Consider the following 16,294-nt stretch of genomic DNA (forward strand, 5'->3'; position numbering starts at 1 on the left):
TGTTGGCCATCTTTTTGTAGCCTTGGCCATCTTCATGTAGAGCAACAATACATCTTTTAAGATCCCCAGAAAGTTCTTTGCCATGTGCTGCCATGATGGAACTTTCAGTGACCAGTATCAGAGACAGTGTGACTGTTGCAAACCTGCTCCCTATGCACACATGGGCCTAGTAACATTAATGGGTCACATGACATTTTGGAGGGAAGATAGCAAGCAGTACTCAATTTGGACATTTAGGAGTGTAGTTTCTTAGGGGTGTACTCACTTTTGTCGGCAAGGGTTTAGCTTTTAATGGTTATAGTTTGAGCTATTTTCAGGGGGAAATAAATTAACTATTATACAAGCTGCATATAGACTATTTTTCGTTGTGTCAAAGTGTCATTTTGTCAATGTTGTCCCATTGAAAAATTGGGATATACTTAAATATTTGAAGAAATGTAAGGTGTGTACTCACTTTTGTGGTACACTATATATATATATATATTGGGGTGGAGAGGGCTCCCGTAAGCCGTAGTGAAGGCAACCTTTCTAGGAGAAGCAAATCTCTGATTTAAAAAAACCATAAAGCGGAAGACCAGTACCCGCATTAAGCTGGTCTGCAGTTTAACTTGTTGCTGGCTATCTTGCTCTTGCTTGTTGCTGGATCTCAACATTTTGAACCGAGAGAGAGACTTAGCTGTCGTACAAAGCTAAGACTCTGTAACATCATCTGTGTACAGATACTCCCTCAGGCATTTGGGCTCATGGACTTTAAGTGTCTGAGGGAGTGGTACTCGTCTGACAAGATGTTGCAATCATCATATATATGTATATATATATATGAGCATTTTCAGTTTAAATAAAGTCGGTCAATTTAGCTTTTATGCGCAGATCATCATATAATGATTAGATCACTCTGACAGACATTAAAAAGCATTTTAAAAAAACAAATGTTTAAATTTCAACAGTATTTCTCGCGGTTAATGGTGATCGAATGGATTAGGTCCTTGCTAATGAAGCCAGAGATGGCTTCTGTTGCCGGGTTCGAATCTATGGACCAGTGTTAATCGTGACACCCTGCACTGATGATTCCCAAAAGGATGAAACACTAGTGTTTGCAGGTATTTAATAATTATTATAATAAATAATTACATATATATATATATATATATATATATATATATATATATATATATATATATATATATCACTACCAATGTCATCTTGAGTTTTGAATAAAATACTAAAGCTGCTCTGTTTGGACATCTTGTCTTTGTCTTTGATGATTTTCCTCAATTCCTTTTCAGAATCGAGTACTCACATAAGAGTTGCCAGCGGTTCATTTATTGGAACGACAAAAACCATCTGATCAGCCTAAGAATGATAGTGACTCACGCAGGGGGTTTGCTTAAAGTGAAGCTGGTTTGCACAAATTCAGCTTCACTCTCTTATCCCGATCCAGCAGGAGGTCAGGGTCAAGACAGCCGTAGGCCAGGTGGGAAGCAGAAGCTGCAAAAAGTGTTTACGTCCTCCCACATACATCGCCTACATACGGCATAATCATGTTGCCACACCAGTTCTTGTTAGATCACTGAAGTTAAGCAACGTTGATCCTGACAAGTACAAGATGGGTAGCCGTATGGGAATACCAGAAGGTCGCCAATGTGACGTGTGTATGCAAATATGGAACTGTGTGTGAAATGATGTCATGATAGAGAACAAGTAAAAGACTATAAAAATGAATGTGTGCACGTTCGACAATTACTTTAGAGATGTGGATGATGTTCGAGAGCATGTTTGAGGGCATGGTCGAAACGACATTGGAAAGGACAGAGGTTAGAGAGTACGAGCACGATCACAGTTTATTTGGGAAAGTACTCGAAAATAAATGTTGTTGTTACAATGTAATAAAGTGAGTTGCATTAATAATTGTCTTCTGTTCCTTGCGATGTATTCTGCTACAACGTGTTGGGTCTCTGAGTGTCTACATGTTAAACCATGTGGTAAACTATGTTACGTAAAAGTATAAATATGTTTTTTCATTTAATCTATGTCTCCCCCTGTTTAATTCACAACACCCTGTCTTGAATTTAGTACTTGCTAAATGGTGACCTATTTAATTTCACTTATCCCTAATATTTCTTTAATCCATTTTTTAGTGCTTGTTTAGAATAATAACGAAAATTGTGAAATTGAATTTCAACAAAAAACAATGTTATGTACTTACAATGTTATGCAAGTTCATGCTTGTATGGTCGCAAATAGTAATATAATACGCTGATTCTATATTATAATAACGAAAAAATATTGAATTTCAAGTAAAACAAATGGTACCTACGTGACTATCATGTCGCAAATAGTAACTGTTATGGTGACACACATTCATTTGCACATGTGGATAGTAATTACACATAAATAGGAAGACTCAGTTAGTCTGAGTGGGTGTTCACCAGAAGCCACCGAAGGCCGCTGAGAGCAGATATGTTTCTCCAGCAAAGACTCTCTTATTTGACACCATTATGTAAATATCCTGTAAATATACCTTTTCCTAATACACTTCTTATTTGATCTACCTTTTGTTTGTTGAGTCGTCATTTGTATTGCTTTCTACGTTACTTGTTTCAACCTGCAAACTTAACAGTAATAAACAATCATGTCGCAAATAGTAACATATCCAATAATTACGGAAAACAATAAGGTAGAAAAATTCATGAAAAAACACATTTGTGAAATATAACGATTTCGTTTCCAAAATCCGCCGATTTCAATTGGAGAGTAAAGAAAGGAGGTAATTAAGTTTTCAATTGCTCACAAATTCAATCAGTTACATTTTTTTATTTAAAAAAAAAAAAAAAACACAAAAAATGGAACACTGCAAACAAGAAGACATACATGGCCCCTTTAGGCACGGTCATCTCAAGGTTGTGTAAAATCTGCAATTTGCTTCGGCATGATCCATACGATTTACACACGTCTCTCATCCACACAGCAATCTCCGGGGAAGAATCGCTTTTGGAACCGCCCTCCATTGTGCTACGTATCATTAACCATTCACAGATAAATTCGTTTCAATATGGAGAACTGAAAAATAAAATAAAATATTTCATTTATGTATGATTAAAACATGTAAATATCAATTATTTTTCTTTTTTTAATGACATTCTTTGGTCCCATTCGTTTTAAAAAAGAGATATATTCTCGAAATATTAAGACCTCCACCATCCCAGTTATATCAGACAGTAAGTTCATGTTTACTGATTTGTATTGTGATTATCTTGAAAAATAAATGGATATATGTTAAGTGTTGAGACATTATGTTGAACAAAGTAAATCAAATCAGTGAATAATCAATGCAGTCACGATCTCGAGTGTTGAGTAGTAATTAATAACAAAGATGGTGGCGAAGAATCAATGCAGTCACGATTCAGTCGTTTCATGACGGAGGTTGACAGCAAACTGAATTGAATCGAAAATTCGATATTTTTATAATAAAGTTGGAGGCTTCTCATTGGTTGATTGTCCTAACCGTAAGTTATAAGTAAGATTGTCGAAATCATTGGGGTCATACCCTCATTATAAATTAAAAACATTTTAACAATATGCAACGATAAAAGAAATAACAAAGACAAATAAGACCATTTTAGTCTGTTCATTTTTGTTCATGCCAATACCACAGCCGGCTCCCTGCATTGCTATAGCCTTCTTATATTCCTCCATATCTATTTACCAGCAATGCTTCAAACAAAGTACATTTCTCTGTTAATATTTATTTCATTTATTTATGACTAAAAAATGTAAATATCAGATGAAATTTCAATATTATTTGCAAGTTTTTGATTATTAAATTATTTCAATTAAATTATTTCAATTAATGACAGACACATATAATAGATTCCACAGCCAAACAACGTCGCAGCTCACAAGAGCCATGACAGTCAACGAACCGGAAGTCCAAGACTCGAGTTTCGCCCTCATTTGGGCTCATCAGTTAGACACATCTGAACTCAGGATTCGAAACCCGAGCCTCTTGCATGCGAGGCAAGTACTCTACCAACTGAGCAAACGCCCCGCACACAAGAATTTCTATTAACCAACACAGATCAAGCAAACCGCGCCAAAATCCGACTGTGAAATGAACCTACTTCGTCTCGACAAGGGACGTGGCCATCCAACCAATCAATAACCCAAGCCTAGTAGGAGTTTTTAACTCGAAAGGACGACGCCATCCAGCAATGCTAACCAAACGAGCAACTTATAATAGGATTTTCAGAATGTGAGAGATTGTATATAATAGATTCCACAGCCAAACAACGTCGCAGCTCATAAGAGCCATGACAGTCAACGAACCGGAAGTCCAAGAATTCTGAAAATCCTATTATAAGTTGCTCGTTTGCTTATTGGGAATTTGCCATGCAAGAATGCGCATTTTCATCTGTGACAATTATTTTTCAATTTTTCCAAATTTGATATTCTTTTTAGCTTTAAAGGCTCACAGAGTCTCTACTGCATACATGAAATGTTAAATATTAGTCATTCCAATACAACACACGATCCACTGATCAGAAAACACCAGTTTTATTAAAGTCTGATGCAAACAAATAAAGTTACAACTAATTTTGTAGAGAACGTTGGCTTTTGAAGCTGAAAATATTTTTTTTGATAAATTAAATCACAGGCTCTAAATAAGTCTAAATAAAAAATGCAACTAATAGAAAAGTTTCTTACCAGTATTTATGACAATATGTATGAACCAATTTTTTATTAGTATTGAAATTCAGACTACACATTAATTTATCATCCAGGTCAAATTTTCAAATTTTCTAAAAAAGTGCACTTTTAATGGTGTGTATGCCTAGGAAAATACTGGAAAACCCATGAATTATGTCCAAAACTATGTAGCCAAAGTACACAATCACAGAATTGAAGCTCTTGGAAATTCGCACAGTATATAATACTGAGACATATTCTATAGTTCTTATGATAATGATGTTAGATTATTTTACGACATTGAATATAAGGCTGCTATTTCAGGATGAAAAAATTCGTTGGCATTTCAAAACGTGTATAGCGTTGTAGAATGAGAGATTTTTTATAATTATTTTAATATGTTTTTTATTATTTTAATATGTTTTTTATTATCTTATCATTTTTTTTATTATTTTGATATATTTTTCTTATTTTAATATATTTTTTATTATTTTAATACATTTTTTTTTATTTTAATATATTTTTTATTATTTTAAGATATTTTTTATTATTTTGATATATTTTTATTATTTTAATATATTTTTTATTATTTTAATATATTTTTTATTATTTTAATATATTTTTATTATTTTAATATATTTTTTATTATTTTAATATATTTTTTATTATTTTAATATATTTTTTATTATTGTAGTATATTTTATTATTTTAATACATTTTTTATTATTTTAATATATTTTTTATTATTTTAATATATTTTTTATTATTTTAATATATTTTTTATAATTTTAATATTATTTTATTATTTTAATATTATTTTATTTTTTAATACATTTTTTATTATTTTAATATATTTTTAATTATTTTAATATATTTTTAATTATTTTAATATATTTTTTATTATTTTAATATTATTTTATTATTTTAATATTATTTTATTTTTTAATACATTTTTTATTATTTTAATATATTTTTTATTATTTTAATATATTTTTTATTATTTTAATATATTTTTTATTATTTTAAAAGTATTTTATTATTTTAATATTATTTTATTTTTAATACATTTTTTATTATTTTAATATATTTTTTATTATTTTAATATATTTTTAATTATTTTAATATATTTTTATTATTTTAATATATTTTTATTATTTTAATACATTTTTTATTATTTTAATATATTTTTTATTATTTTAATATGTTTTTAAATTTAAAATATTAAAATAATAAAAAATATATTAAAATAAAAAATATATTAAAATAATTAAAAAATATATTAAAATAATAAAAAATATATTAAAATGATAAAAAATATATTAAAATAATAAGAAATATATTAAAATAATAAAAAATATATTAAAATAATTTAAAAAATATATTAACATAATAAAAAATATATTAAAATAATAAAAAATGTATTAAAATAATTAAACATAACAAAATAATAAAAACTATATTAAAATAATAAAAACTATATTAAAATAATAAAAAACATATTAAAGTAATACAAAATGTATTAAAATAATAAAAAATATATTAAAATAAAAAATATATTAAAATAATAAAAAATATATTAAAATAATAAAAAATATTAAAATAATAAAAAAATATATTAAAATAATAAAAAATATATTAAAATAATAAAAAATGTATTAAAATAATTTAAAAAATATATTAAAATAATTAAAAATGTATTAAAATAATTAAACATAATAAAATAATAAAAAAATATATTAAAATAATAAAAAATGTATTAAAATAATAAAAAAAAGCATTTTTTATTATTATATAAAATATATTAAATTAAATTTTATTATTTTAATATATTTTTTAATTATTTTAATATATTTTATATTATTTTCATATATTTCTTTATTATTTGGATCTATTTGTTATTATTTTAATATATTTGCTTGTTATTTTAATATATTATTTAATTATTTTGATATATCATTTTTATCATTTTAATATATTTTTTAATTATTTTAATACATTTTTTATTATTTTTATATATTTTTTATTATTTTAATATATTTTTATTTTTATATATTTTTTATTATTTTAATATATTTTTTATCATTTTAATATATTTTTATTGTAATATTTTTTTATTATTTTAATATATTTTTTATCATTTTAATATATTTTTATTGTAATATTTTTTTATTATTTTAATATATTTTTTATTATTTTAATATATAGCTGTTAAAATATTTAAAAAGATATGATACAATTCATGTTTTTTGGAGGGATGGGATTAATATAATAATTCGATATAATTCAAATCTGAATGCGTGATTGAAATGAGTGTATCTTTGTTTTGTTATTTATTGACTGACTATTAGGGCTATGACGTTCTTTTCTATTCTTTTCATTGTTTTGACTCCTGAGTGTGTTGCAGGACTCACGGGTGTGTCAGTGTTAATCCCGCAAAGGCAAAAATAATGAATAAAGTGTAAAAATGGAGTTGAAACAATCAAGCAAAGATGGCTGAGACGAATGAATAAATTAAATACAAAAATTTTTTATTTTTTTTTTTATTTTTTTTTTTTAAATTTATTTATTTTTTTAAAATTTATTTATTTTTTTAAAAGATTGTAAATGAATGAAAAGAGAAGATAAGAAAGTTTCTATATTGAGAGAAAGTCTCTTCCTTGCGACTGAGGTGATTGAATGAAAAGATGTAGAAAAGTGAAAGTTCTTGGTTAGAAATAACCAGTCTTTTTACGAAGAATTAAACAATATAAAAAGTCCATCGCTTACTAAGCGGAGAGATAGGAAAGGGTAAAAATAAAAAAATCCATTAGGGTTGCAAGTCCGTATCCACGTGGAGGAATTAACCATCGGGCGCGCACGTGTTTAACGTCCAAACGTGGACGGGTCGATGTTGATGTTTACGCCATGGTGCTCAATGGTCGACTGATTCGTTTAAGCACAAAAATGCCCTTTTTATACATCTCCGACCGGCTCCACAGAGGCCTTCAGAAAAAAAACATTTTTTAAAATTTGTTTTCCTTGTAATCCGATTGGATGAAAAGAATAACATTCTTATGACGTAAGATACTTTTTATGACGTCCGCACGAACAACTGAAGTTTTGTTTAAGGCCCACCGAATTTGCGTTGGTGGGGAAAGGGAAATGTACACGCAGCTGATATGATGTTTATACATCCACGCGCGCGCAACTGGGTTTTACAGTTGAGGCAGCACGCCAATATTCTGTTTTGAGTAGATTCGATGCCGTGGTGTCAAGGCTACGATAAGTGTGTATCCGTTGATATCTTATATGCTTTTATATAGAGTGATGTGGTTCTCGGTTGATTAACTGTGTCTAACAGTGTCAGATATATACTCGAGAGTCAAAATAATGAAAAGAATACACTATTGTCATAACTGTTGTGGTGGCAACCACTTATTTGCATATGTGAATAACATAACACTATAAATGGCAAGCCTAGGTTGGCCTTGGTGTGTCTTACTCAAATGCCACCAGAAGTGACGCCGAAGAGCGTACATGTCCTCCCACCAAGACTTTCTGACTCGACACCGTCATTTGTACATATTGTAAATATACCTTTTCTTTAATACACTTATTATTGCGTTATCTTGTTGTTTGCGTCTTCATTGTATTTCCTTACTAATTATTGTTCAACCTTGCAACCACAACAATAACCATACTGATTATATATATTGATTATTAGAGATAATATTTTTTATGGCGTTTATTAGTCAACCTATGTCTAAATTTAAATTCTGGGACATACAACGAGAGAGGGAGAAGGTGTTTAAAAGCAGAAAGATCGGTAACTTGGTGAGTTAATTGCAAATTAAGGCTAATTAGAGCAATTGGGTGTTTTTATAATCAAACATAACTCAATCCTAAAACTAACGAATATTTTAGCTCATTTTTGTACAATTGAAATATACAAAAAAAAATCAAAGATTGATTAAATTGGAAAAGTTAAATTATTTGTGCATGATTATTCAGGGGAGACAAATAAGTCTGTCATTTAATAAAAAACAAATCTTAAACTATTTGAAAACAAATCTTAAACTATTACAGATAACAATATAACAGAAATTGAGCTAATTCGGAATCTTAACTCATTATTATAAGGGAAGTAACTCTATTTCACTACAGTAGTTGAAATTTTTAAAACATTCGAGTAATTGTAAGAAAAATGATTTAGTTTTCTTACAATTACTCGAATGTTTTAAAAATTACAATATCGTCGCATTTTACATTTTTTTATTAATATTATAAAACTTTATTACATTAAATAAAGTAGTCGAAAAAATAATTTTTCCTTGCAATTCTTAGTAAAATAGAGTTGCCTCCCTTAAAAAAACGAGACAAGATTGCCGAGATTAATGCTTCCGCAGCAGAACCGGGTATTTTAAGACAAACACATCTTAGGTGAAAAGTTATTGCGTAATTACGTGTCACGTTAAAATTAGTATAATTAAAAAAAAAAAGAAGAAGAAAGAATATTAATTATGACACAGTAGAAAAATAATTACAAGTAAAAATAGAATGCATCGAATTATCGAGTTTTATCGTATTCGGAAGAATTGTGCTACCAATTCTGCCTTGCTTGAAAAAATAGGAAATATTCGACCGTTAGTCTCTGCGATTTTTTTTTTCTAAAAAATATAACTAGCCCATCTTCTACGGGATCAATTTTCGTAATTTTTTGATCGTTTACTAATTTCGACATAACACACAAATACGGAATAATATTTTGCCCTGAACTGCGTTTGTTTCATAATCCACTATTCTGCACAAGCACCCAGAAAGTTATTGAATTAAAACGACCGTGAAATAATCAAAAGAAAAACAATGACAGACTGCATTACCTCCCCTGTTTTTCGATTATTTTTTAAATATTACGTAATACGATAAAGCAGCAATTTACTTGAAATGCGATTTTCACTTCTGACCAATATTATACAAGCAGCAAGCACCACGAAAATTCAGTGAAAGAAATTAGATATCCCAACTGTCAACTGAATCCCGAGGACGTCAGTCAGTCGATGATACATCCTCTCTGACAAAGTCTTGGCTACAGCTGGGAGCTGTTGGGGTGTGTCCTAGGAGGTCCAGGTCCACCATCCCAGTTCATTGCTTCCCGTCATTCCGGTGAATTAAGCTTGTTGCTTACTAGCGAGGTATACATACGTGTCCTTTTAGGCAATTTTTAAAAGGCCAGTGTCTCTTCTTTACAGCCTCTCCCCATCTTCCGACCTTGTTCCACACCCTCTTAGTAAATAACTAGTTTATTGTTTTGAAATTACTAGGATGTAAGGGAGGTAACTCTTGTTCCTAACTGAATGGAGTTTTTGAGGAATCGATCAACATATGACGAGAGAGAGAGAGAGGGGGGATCTAGATAAATAAATCGAACATGTTTATCCGATCAACGTCAGTTAATTACGCACAAGGTAAATATAATAATCTTCCTTCGGGCTTATATCAAAGTCGAGTATGTATTTTGTGTGGTCACTGTCGCTCCAACGAGACTAATCACAGCAGGGTTTGTTTTTTTTTGTTGTTGTTGTTTTTTTATTATTATTTTATTGTGTTTACGTCAGTGTGGTGTTACTGTTACACAAACATACCTGTCATACAAGGGGAATAATTAAGTGTGATAGAGTTACTTACCTTAGTTTTTTACGTTTATACAGTTAACCTCTCTCTCTCTCTCTCTCTCTCTCTCTCTCTCTCTCTCTCTCTCTCTCTCTCTCTCTTCTATCTTCAAGCGGTTCCGTGTAATACATACTTATTTATTGGCACTATTTTCTTCTTTCGTTTTGTTCTTCGCATATCTTTTTATAAATTATTTTTCAAAACATTTTTACGGTCTTCTAATCCTATCCCTACTTTTCGTTCGTTTTATTTTTTTGTTGTTTTTTCTTGTTTTTTTCGACTGTTTACCTAAACAGCCGAAAGTTGCCGAAGCGCCTATTCAATCAGATGGTGAGAAAAGAAACGATAAGTTAAATTGCAAAAGAAGTTGCAAAAAAAAATTGGAAGAGAAGATGCAAAATAAAATTGGAAGAGAAGTCGCAAAAAGAAATTGGAAGAGAAGTCGCAAAAAAAAAATTGGAAGAGAAGTTGCAAAAAAAAAATTGGAAGAGAAGTTGCAAAAAAAAATTGGAAGAGAAGTTGCAACAAAAAATTGGAAGAGAAGATGCAAAAAAAAAATTGGAAGAGAAGTTGCAAAAAAGAATTGGAAGAGAAGTCGCAAGAAAAAAATTGGAAGAGAAGTTCCAAAAGATAAAATAAAAGGTAATTTCAATTTTCATATTTTGCAATCATGCCTAAATGCATTTTATTTTATTTTTGGTGGATTTATAATTGGTATTTTTTCTGATGAGTTAAGGGCAAAATGAATTCATTGATTTATTAATAATTAAATGAATGATTTTGTGCTATGAAACAGTTACTGTCAAGAATTGTAAATGTCAACGTAATTAAATGAATAAATTGTAAGAAGGTCAACATCATGAAAGTTGGAATATAGACTTTTGTAATTTGTTTGTTATACAGGGTGACCCAAAAAAAAACAGAGGACATTCAATTGTTTTTCTGAGCATTTTGCAGTCAACAGAGAAAAAAAGACCAAAGACCCTAGTGTTTTGATGTGATGTTTTGAATATAATAAACTAGTTATGACCAAAGTTTCATTTCTTCCGGACAAAACACTAAGAAACAGGACCTAATTAGAGTTTGGGCTCTTTTTTTTTTTTCTTTTTTTTTTTTTTTTTGGTCACCCTGTATGTTCTGTAATTACATGGTGCTTCTTAAATTAAGGATTTGTACATATAAAAAAGGTGAAATATAATTGAAAAAATCATATTTCCACAGAAATATATATATATATATATATATATATATATATATATATATATATATATATATATATATATATCAAAGAGTATTAAAGAATATTGAAAGATTCTTAAAATGGAGACTTATCAAGATATTAGAAGCTCTACATATGAGGTAGAGCATAAGCATATATATAAAGTTGTAGACAAAATAAAATTAATATGAATTTATTTGTCAGTTGTTCAAACCCAGTCACAAAGCCACACTTAGCGTCATAAAGTAGCATCTTTTCTTTCAGGCCATCGGTAATTAACACAAAAATTGAAGGGAATTAAGTACTTATAAATACTGGCATTCACAGTAAATAGTCAGAGAAAGTTTTCAACGACAGGAAGTTGGAATACTGCATTCACACTAAAATTAACCATTTTTTTTTCCTCAATTCCTTACATAGAGCTTAACTTTAATTTTTTTCAAGTTTTATAACTAATATTTTTAAAATAAATATTAACACACACACACACACACACACACACACACACACATACACACACACATTATATATATATATATATATATATATATATATATATATATATATATATATATATATATATATATATATATATGTGCGTGTGTGTATGCTTCCTTGAGCAGCAGGGATAATTCCTGTTTGTTTCTCATTTTTCCATTTGGCTGGCCAATATTCAAATGTTCTGTTCAAGTGTAAAAAGAAATTTGCCATAATTGCTGACTTCCATGAGTTCTTTTCTGGTGAATGATGAATTAAAAATTGCATTTGGTGAATTTATTGAAAAAGCCGATTCAAATCGTTAAAAGTAGTTAAGCGTGCCCTCCTCCTCATATTGAGCCTGATTGATGGTCGGTTTGTTTATGCGAATAAGTAGGGCTTCCATGATTGGCAGGCGCAGGTTACAATGTGAGACAGCTAAAATGGTGGTGTTTTTTATTAATATGTTTCTAAATTCGTTTTTGTGAGTCCCATGTGCTACGAGATGTTGGTCGATAGAGCTGTTAGGGGAAGACAGGTGACATATAAGGCGGCAAGATATACTGATTCTAGTCATGCTGATGTACGAGTTGTTTCTGGAGACACATTCCCCTAAAGGACATTTAAAAACATACATGGCATTGCTAGTTTTTAGTAAATTGCCGTAAAGTGTCGAGTTATATAATTATTACTATAATTATCTTTAATACCTACAGACATTAGTGTTTTTTTCCTTTTGGGAATCATCAGTACAGGGATTCACAATTACCGCCAGTTGGGAGAGTAAATATAGAGGGATAAAGAGAGAAAGGATTTATTTATACAAACATTATTGACTACATATGTGCATACATATGTGCATACATGTTTTTGTAGTGTCCCTTTTAAAAGAGACTGTGTCATCAGGCCAAACGTACTTCTTAAAATCAACTTCAAAGCTAATTCTATCATACAAAAGTTTTTTTTTTCTATTTTGCTGAAGAGAATAAAAACTACAATATATATATATATATATATATAGTCATCCACATACAGTACTGTTTCGCTGTTTCACAGCTCATCAGTGCGGCTAGACAGGCAACTACCTCAAGCCAGGATTGAAACCCGACCGTTTGTACGGCAGTCAAGGCTCCTAACCATTACGCTATTGGCGGCTGCTTGAACGAGTAGTGAGTTTAACGATGTTTTGATATCGTCTGAAATACCTCCGCTCGATTTGTTTACACAAAGAGCGTCGCTTATATGCTAATGGTAATTCGTGTTTCACTTCTCAATATGCTCAACTCAAGGTGAGGAGCACTATAGTCATCCACATACAGTACTGTTTCGCTGTTTCACAGCTCATCAGTGCGGCTAGACAGGCAACTACAGGCAATTATATATATATATATATATATATATATATATATATATATATATAATTTATTTATTTATTTATTTATTTGAAAATAAATTATTCAAAATGCAGTATCGGTCCAGTTCTCAGTCAGAGGAGTAGAAACCTGGTACTTATACAGAATACGAAATGTACTGAAATAACAGTGTCCTTATTTAGAAAACTATTTTTTAACATTGAGAGAGCAGGAGGGAATTTTCTTTTCTTTTTTTTTTTAACTATTCTGTACTTTCACCTAAAAATTTAATAAAAGATTCTGCAGATTTTAATTTAACTTGAAAATCCTATCTAAAAAAATAGCACGGTAGTATTTTGTAAAAGTACTAAAAATCCTTCCAGACTGCAGCAATATTACTTTTTGTCCTAACTTCAGAATGCTCCCTTTTCGAGAGCTGAATATATCGCCCATTAAAAAAAAAAATACGTTGAGTCTTACTTTTCTCTTTTGGATGCAAGTAAACAGAAATGCGAGGTCATTTTTTTTTTTTTAATTATTATTTACTTGCCTCCCCGCGGGGTCATAGTTAGACACAAGTTCAATTTTTAATGTGTGCGTAAACCAGCACCCTAAACAGGGGCACTCTAGAAATAGGCAAAAATTACCTTCGTATAGTAGGGGTTTCCCTACATTGACTAAGGACAAGTGTAGCATCAGAACAGATACTGCACTCTGATATTAGCCCGAAGCCCAGGGAAAATCCAGCTCATTAAAAAAATAAATGACACAGTTTGGATTTGTATTAAAAATAAAAATGACATCAATCTAGAAGGATCTCTTTTTCTCTCTAACCGATAACAGATACTATAACTTGATCGGATACTGCTAGATAATTCCAAATAGAAAACAAGTGCTTGTCTAGATTTCGTCCTATATTAAAAAAAAAACGAAAATAAAGAAAAATACATATGATGTACCTACCTGTGATGTAAAGAAAATATTGTACACCAAAAACTAAGTAAATTGATTAAACAGTTTTATTTTTAAACTAGCATGGGTGTCCGGCATTGCCCGGGTTGACATGAAGTTCCGTTTAACTTCACCTAAGGATATTAATCATTTTCATCATGGGCAATCATTTCGGCAGAAGGAATACCAAGAGAAGAAATTATTTTCCGGATATTGAGCACTTTTTGTTGCGTTAAAAAGCAAATCCCCCCCCCCCCAAAAAAAAAATAAATAAAAATGAATCAAAACAATTTTTGTTTCAATAAAAATAGCAGCGAGTGTCTGAACGACCGAAAAAAATAAATTAACCAAATAAACGTGTGCATAATATGCCTAATTTATTTATTTATTTATTTATTTATTTATTTTTTATTTTTTTTGTAAAGGAACTTTTTTCATTGACTTTTTTTTTTTTTCGTAAATAAAGGAACTTTTCGATTTGCTCTTTTTAGGGGGCATTTTTAATTTGCATGGAGGGAGTCTTTTTTGTTTCTAAAAGTGTGGTTAAAGTTTCAATTCGAAGCGCTCAAAGTTTCTGTATAGCTGTTTCAAGAATATTAAAAACAAACAAATGAAATTTTTTTCAGTTTATTCGTAAGCGTGTTTTTTTTTATTTGAATATTAAAAAAAAAATTTTTTTTCAAGCTAGAGGGCGATAAATCTATGTCTTTAAAAAAAGTTGATGCCAGAGATAATTCCAAATAAATTAAATTAAATATATTATCAATTACACTGTTATTTAAAGTTTATTAAATACCAATTTTAAATAGAACATTTAAAACAATTCACTCACTAGAAACATTAACAAACATAGCACTATTTAGTAAAATCGATTTTCCTTAATGCAATTTCAAATGAGGTGGCCTCTTAATTGTATATTTTGCAAGAATCATACTATATAGAAATAAATGAACGAGTAAAGTAGCGAAACTTTCGTATATATTAATCAAATTGTGAACAAACAAACAAACAGGAATACGGTTTATATAGAGAGACGAGGAGATGAATTTTTGTGTCTAAACGAACAGCAACGATATCGCAGCGCCATCTTGAAAACAGACTTAATAAGGGAGAAAATTCCAAATAATTCAAATTTGTGAAATTTTAGAAAGCCGTTCTTAATATAGGGGGATTAAAAAAACTCAGATTCACTTAAAAATGATTTTCTTCATAAGAATAAAATTACTTGATCAATTTATATGATTTTTGGAATACGATATTTTCTTTCCGTCATGGATAAATACATCATAGAGATTTTTTTTTTTTTTTTTTTTTTAATATTGGGGGGAATTCTGGGTAAGCAGCTAAACCATAAACAATTAAGTATCGTTTGTTTAAAAAACTTTAAAATAAATACATACAAACCTTTTTGTATGTGCATCGGATGTATAAGCCCGTGACTCCTTAAAGAAAATAAACAAAATGTTTTTACTTGTTTTGTTTTTGTTTTGTTTGCTTGTTGGTTTGTTTTTTTTGTTTTGTTTTGTTTTTTTTGTTTTTGTTTTTTAATAAAAACGAACCCGGTCTGGACTGAAAAGAAAAACCGCGGTCTCAGACAGAAACGTAAACAATTCTGTAGGACAAAAAGAAGGGCCACTTCCCGGTTAGTAGACACTCTAATTGACCCATACGAACTCACTTTCTAATTATTTTCTCTTGTTTCTCTATTAATAATTTCAGCAAATGACCAAAGCGATCCACTTGAACTCTGCCACTGCTAATGCGCAAAACTTGATATTAAAAAAAAAAAAGAAAAAGAAAAAAAGAGAGAGATTAAGTTAAATTTTTGATGTGGCAGGGGTGGATGGGTGGGTGAAACTGAAAAAGTAAGCAACCACCTGGATTCATATCACAAAGCTCCAAAATGGATTCTAACTCCTAGAACTGCCCACCTGTAGAACTCTGTACGACTGACCTGCTT

General features: G+C 29.7%; 1 protein-coding gene across 3 annotated transcripts in view; it reads right to left on the reverse strand.

The window, feature by feature from the left end:
* LOC145243476 (ABC transporter G family member 20-like) overlaps positions 1-15,828 on the reverse strand; it is a 120,060-nt gene extending 104,232 nt beyond the window's left edge. The window contains exons 1-2 of one of the 3 annotated variants that reach the window (XM_080106414.1): positions 9,756-9,967; positions 2,872-3,060 (exon numbers count right to left, since the gene is read on the reverse strand). In XM_080106414.1, the coding sequence (XP_079962540.1) occupies positions 2,872-3,023 (152 nt within the window). In that variant the 5' untranslated portion in view covers positions 3,024-3,060; positions 9,756-9,967. Of the gene's footprint in view, positions 1-2,871; positions 3,061-9,604; positions 9,968-15,738 lie in introns of those variants that run through there. The other 2 variants (XM_080106415.1, XM_080106413.1) reach the window with 2 other exon arrangements.
* Between the last annotated feature and the right edge of the window lie 466 nt (positions 15,829-16,294).

This window comes from Euprymna scolopes, chromosome 22 (assembly GCF_053919585.1).
Source record: "Euprymna scolopes isolate OS-2025 chromosome 22, ASM5391958v1, whole genome shotgun sequence".
NCBI classification, from domain to species: Eukaryota; Metazoa; Mollusca; class Cephalopoda; order Sepiida; family Sepiolidae; genus Euprymna; species Euprymna scolopes.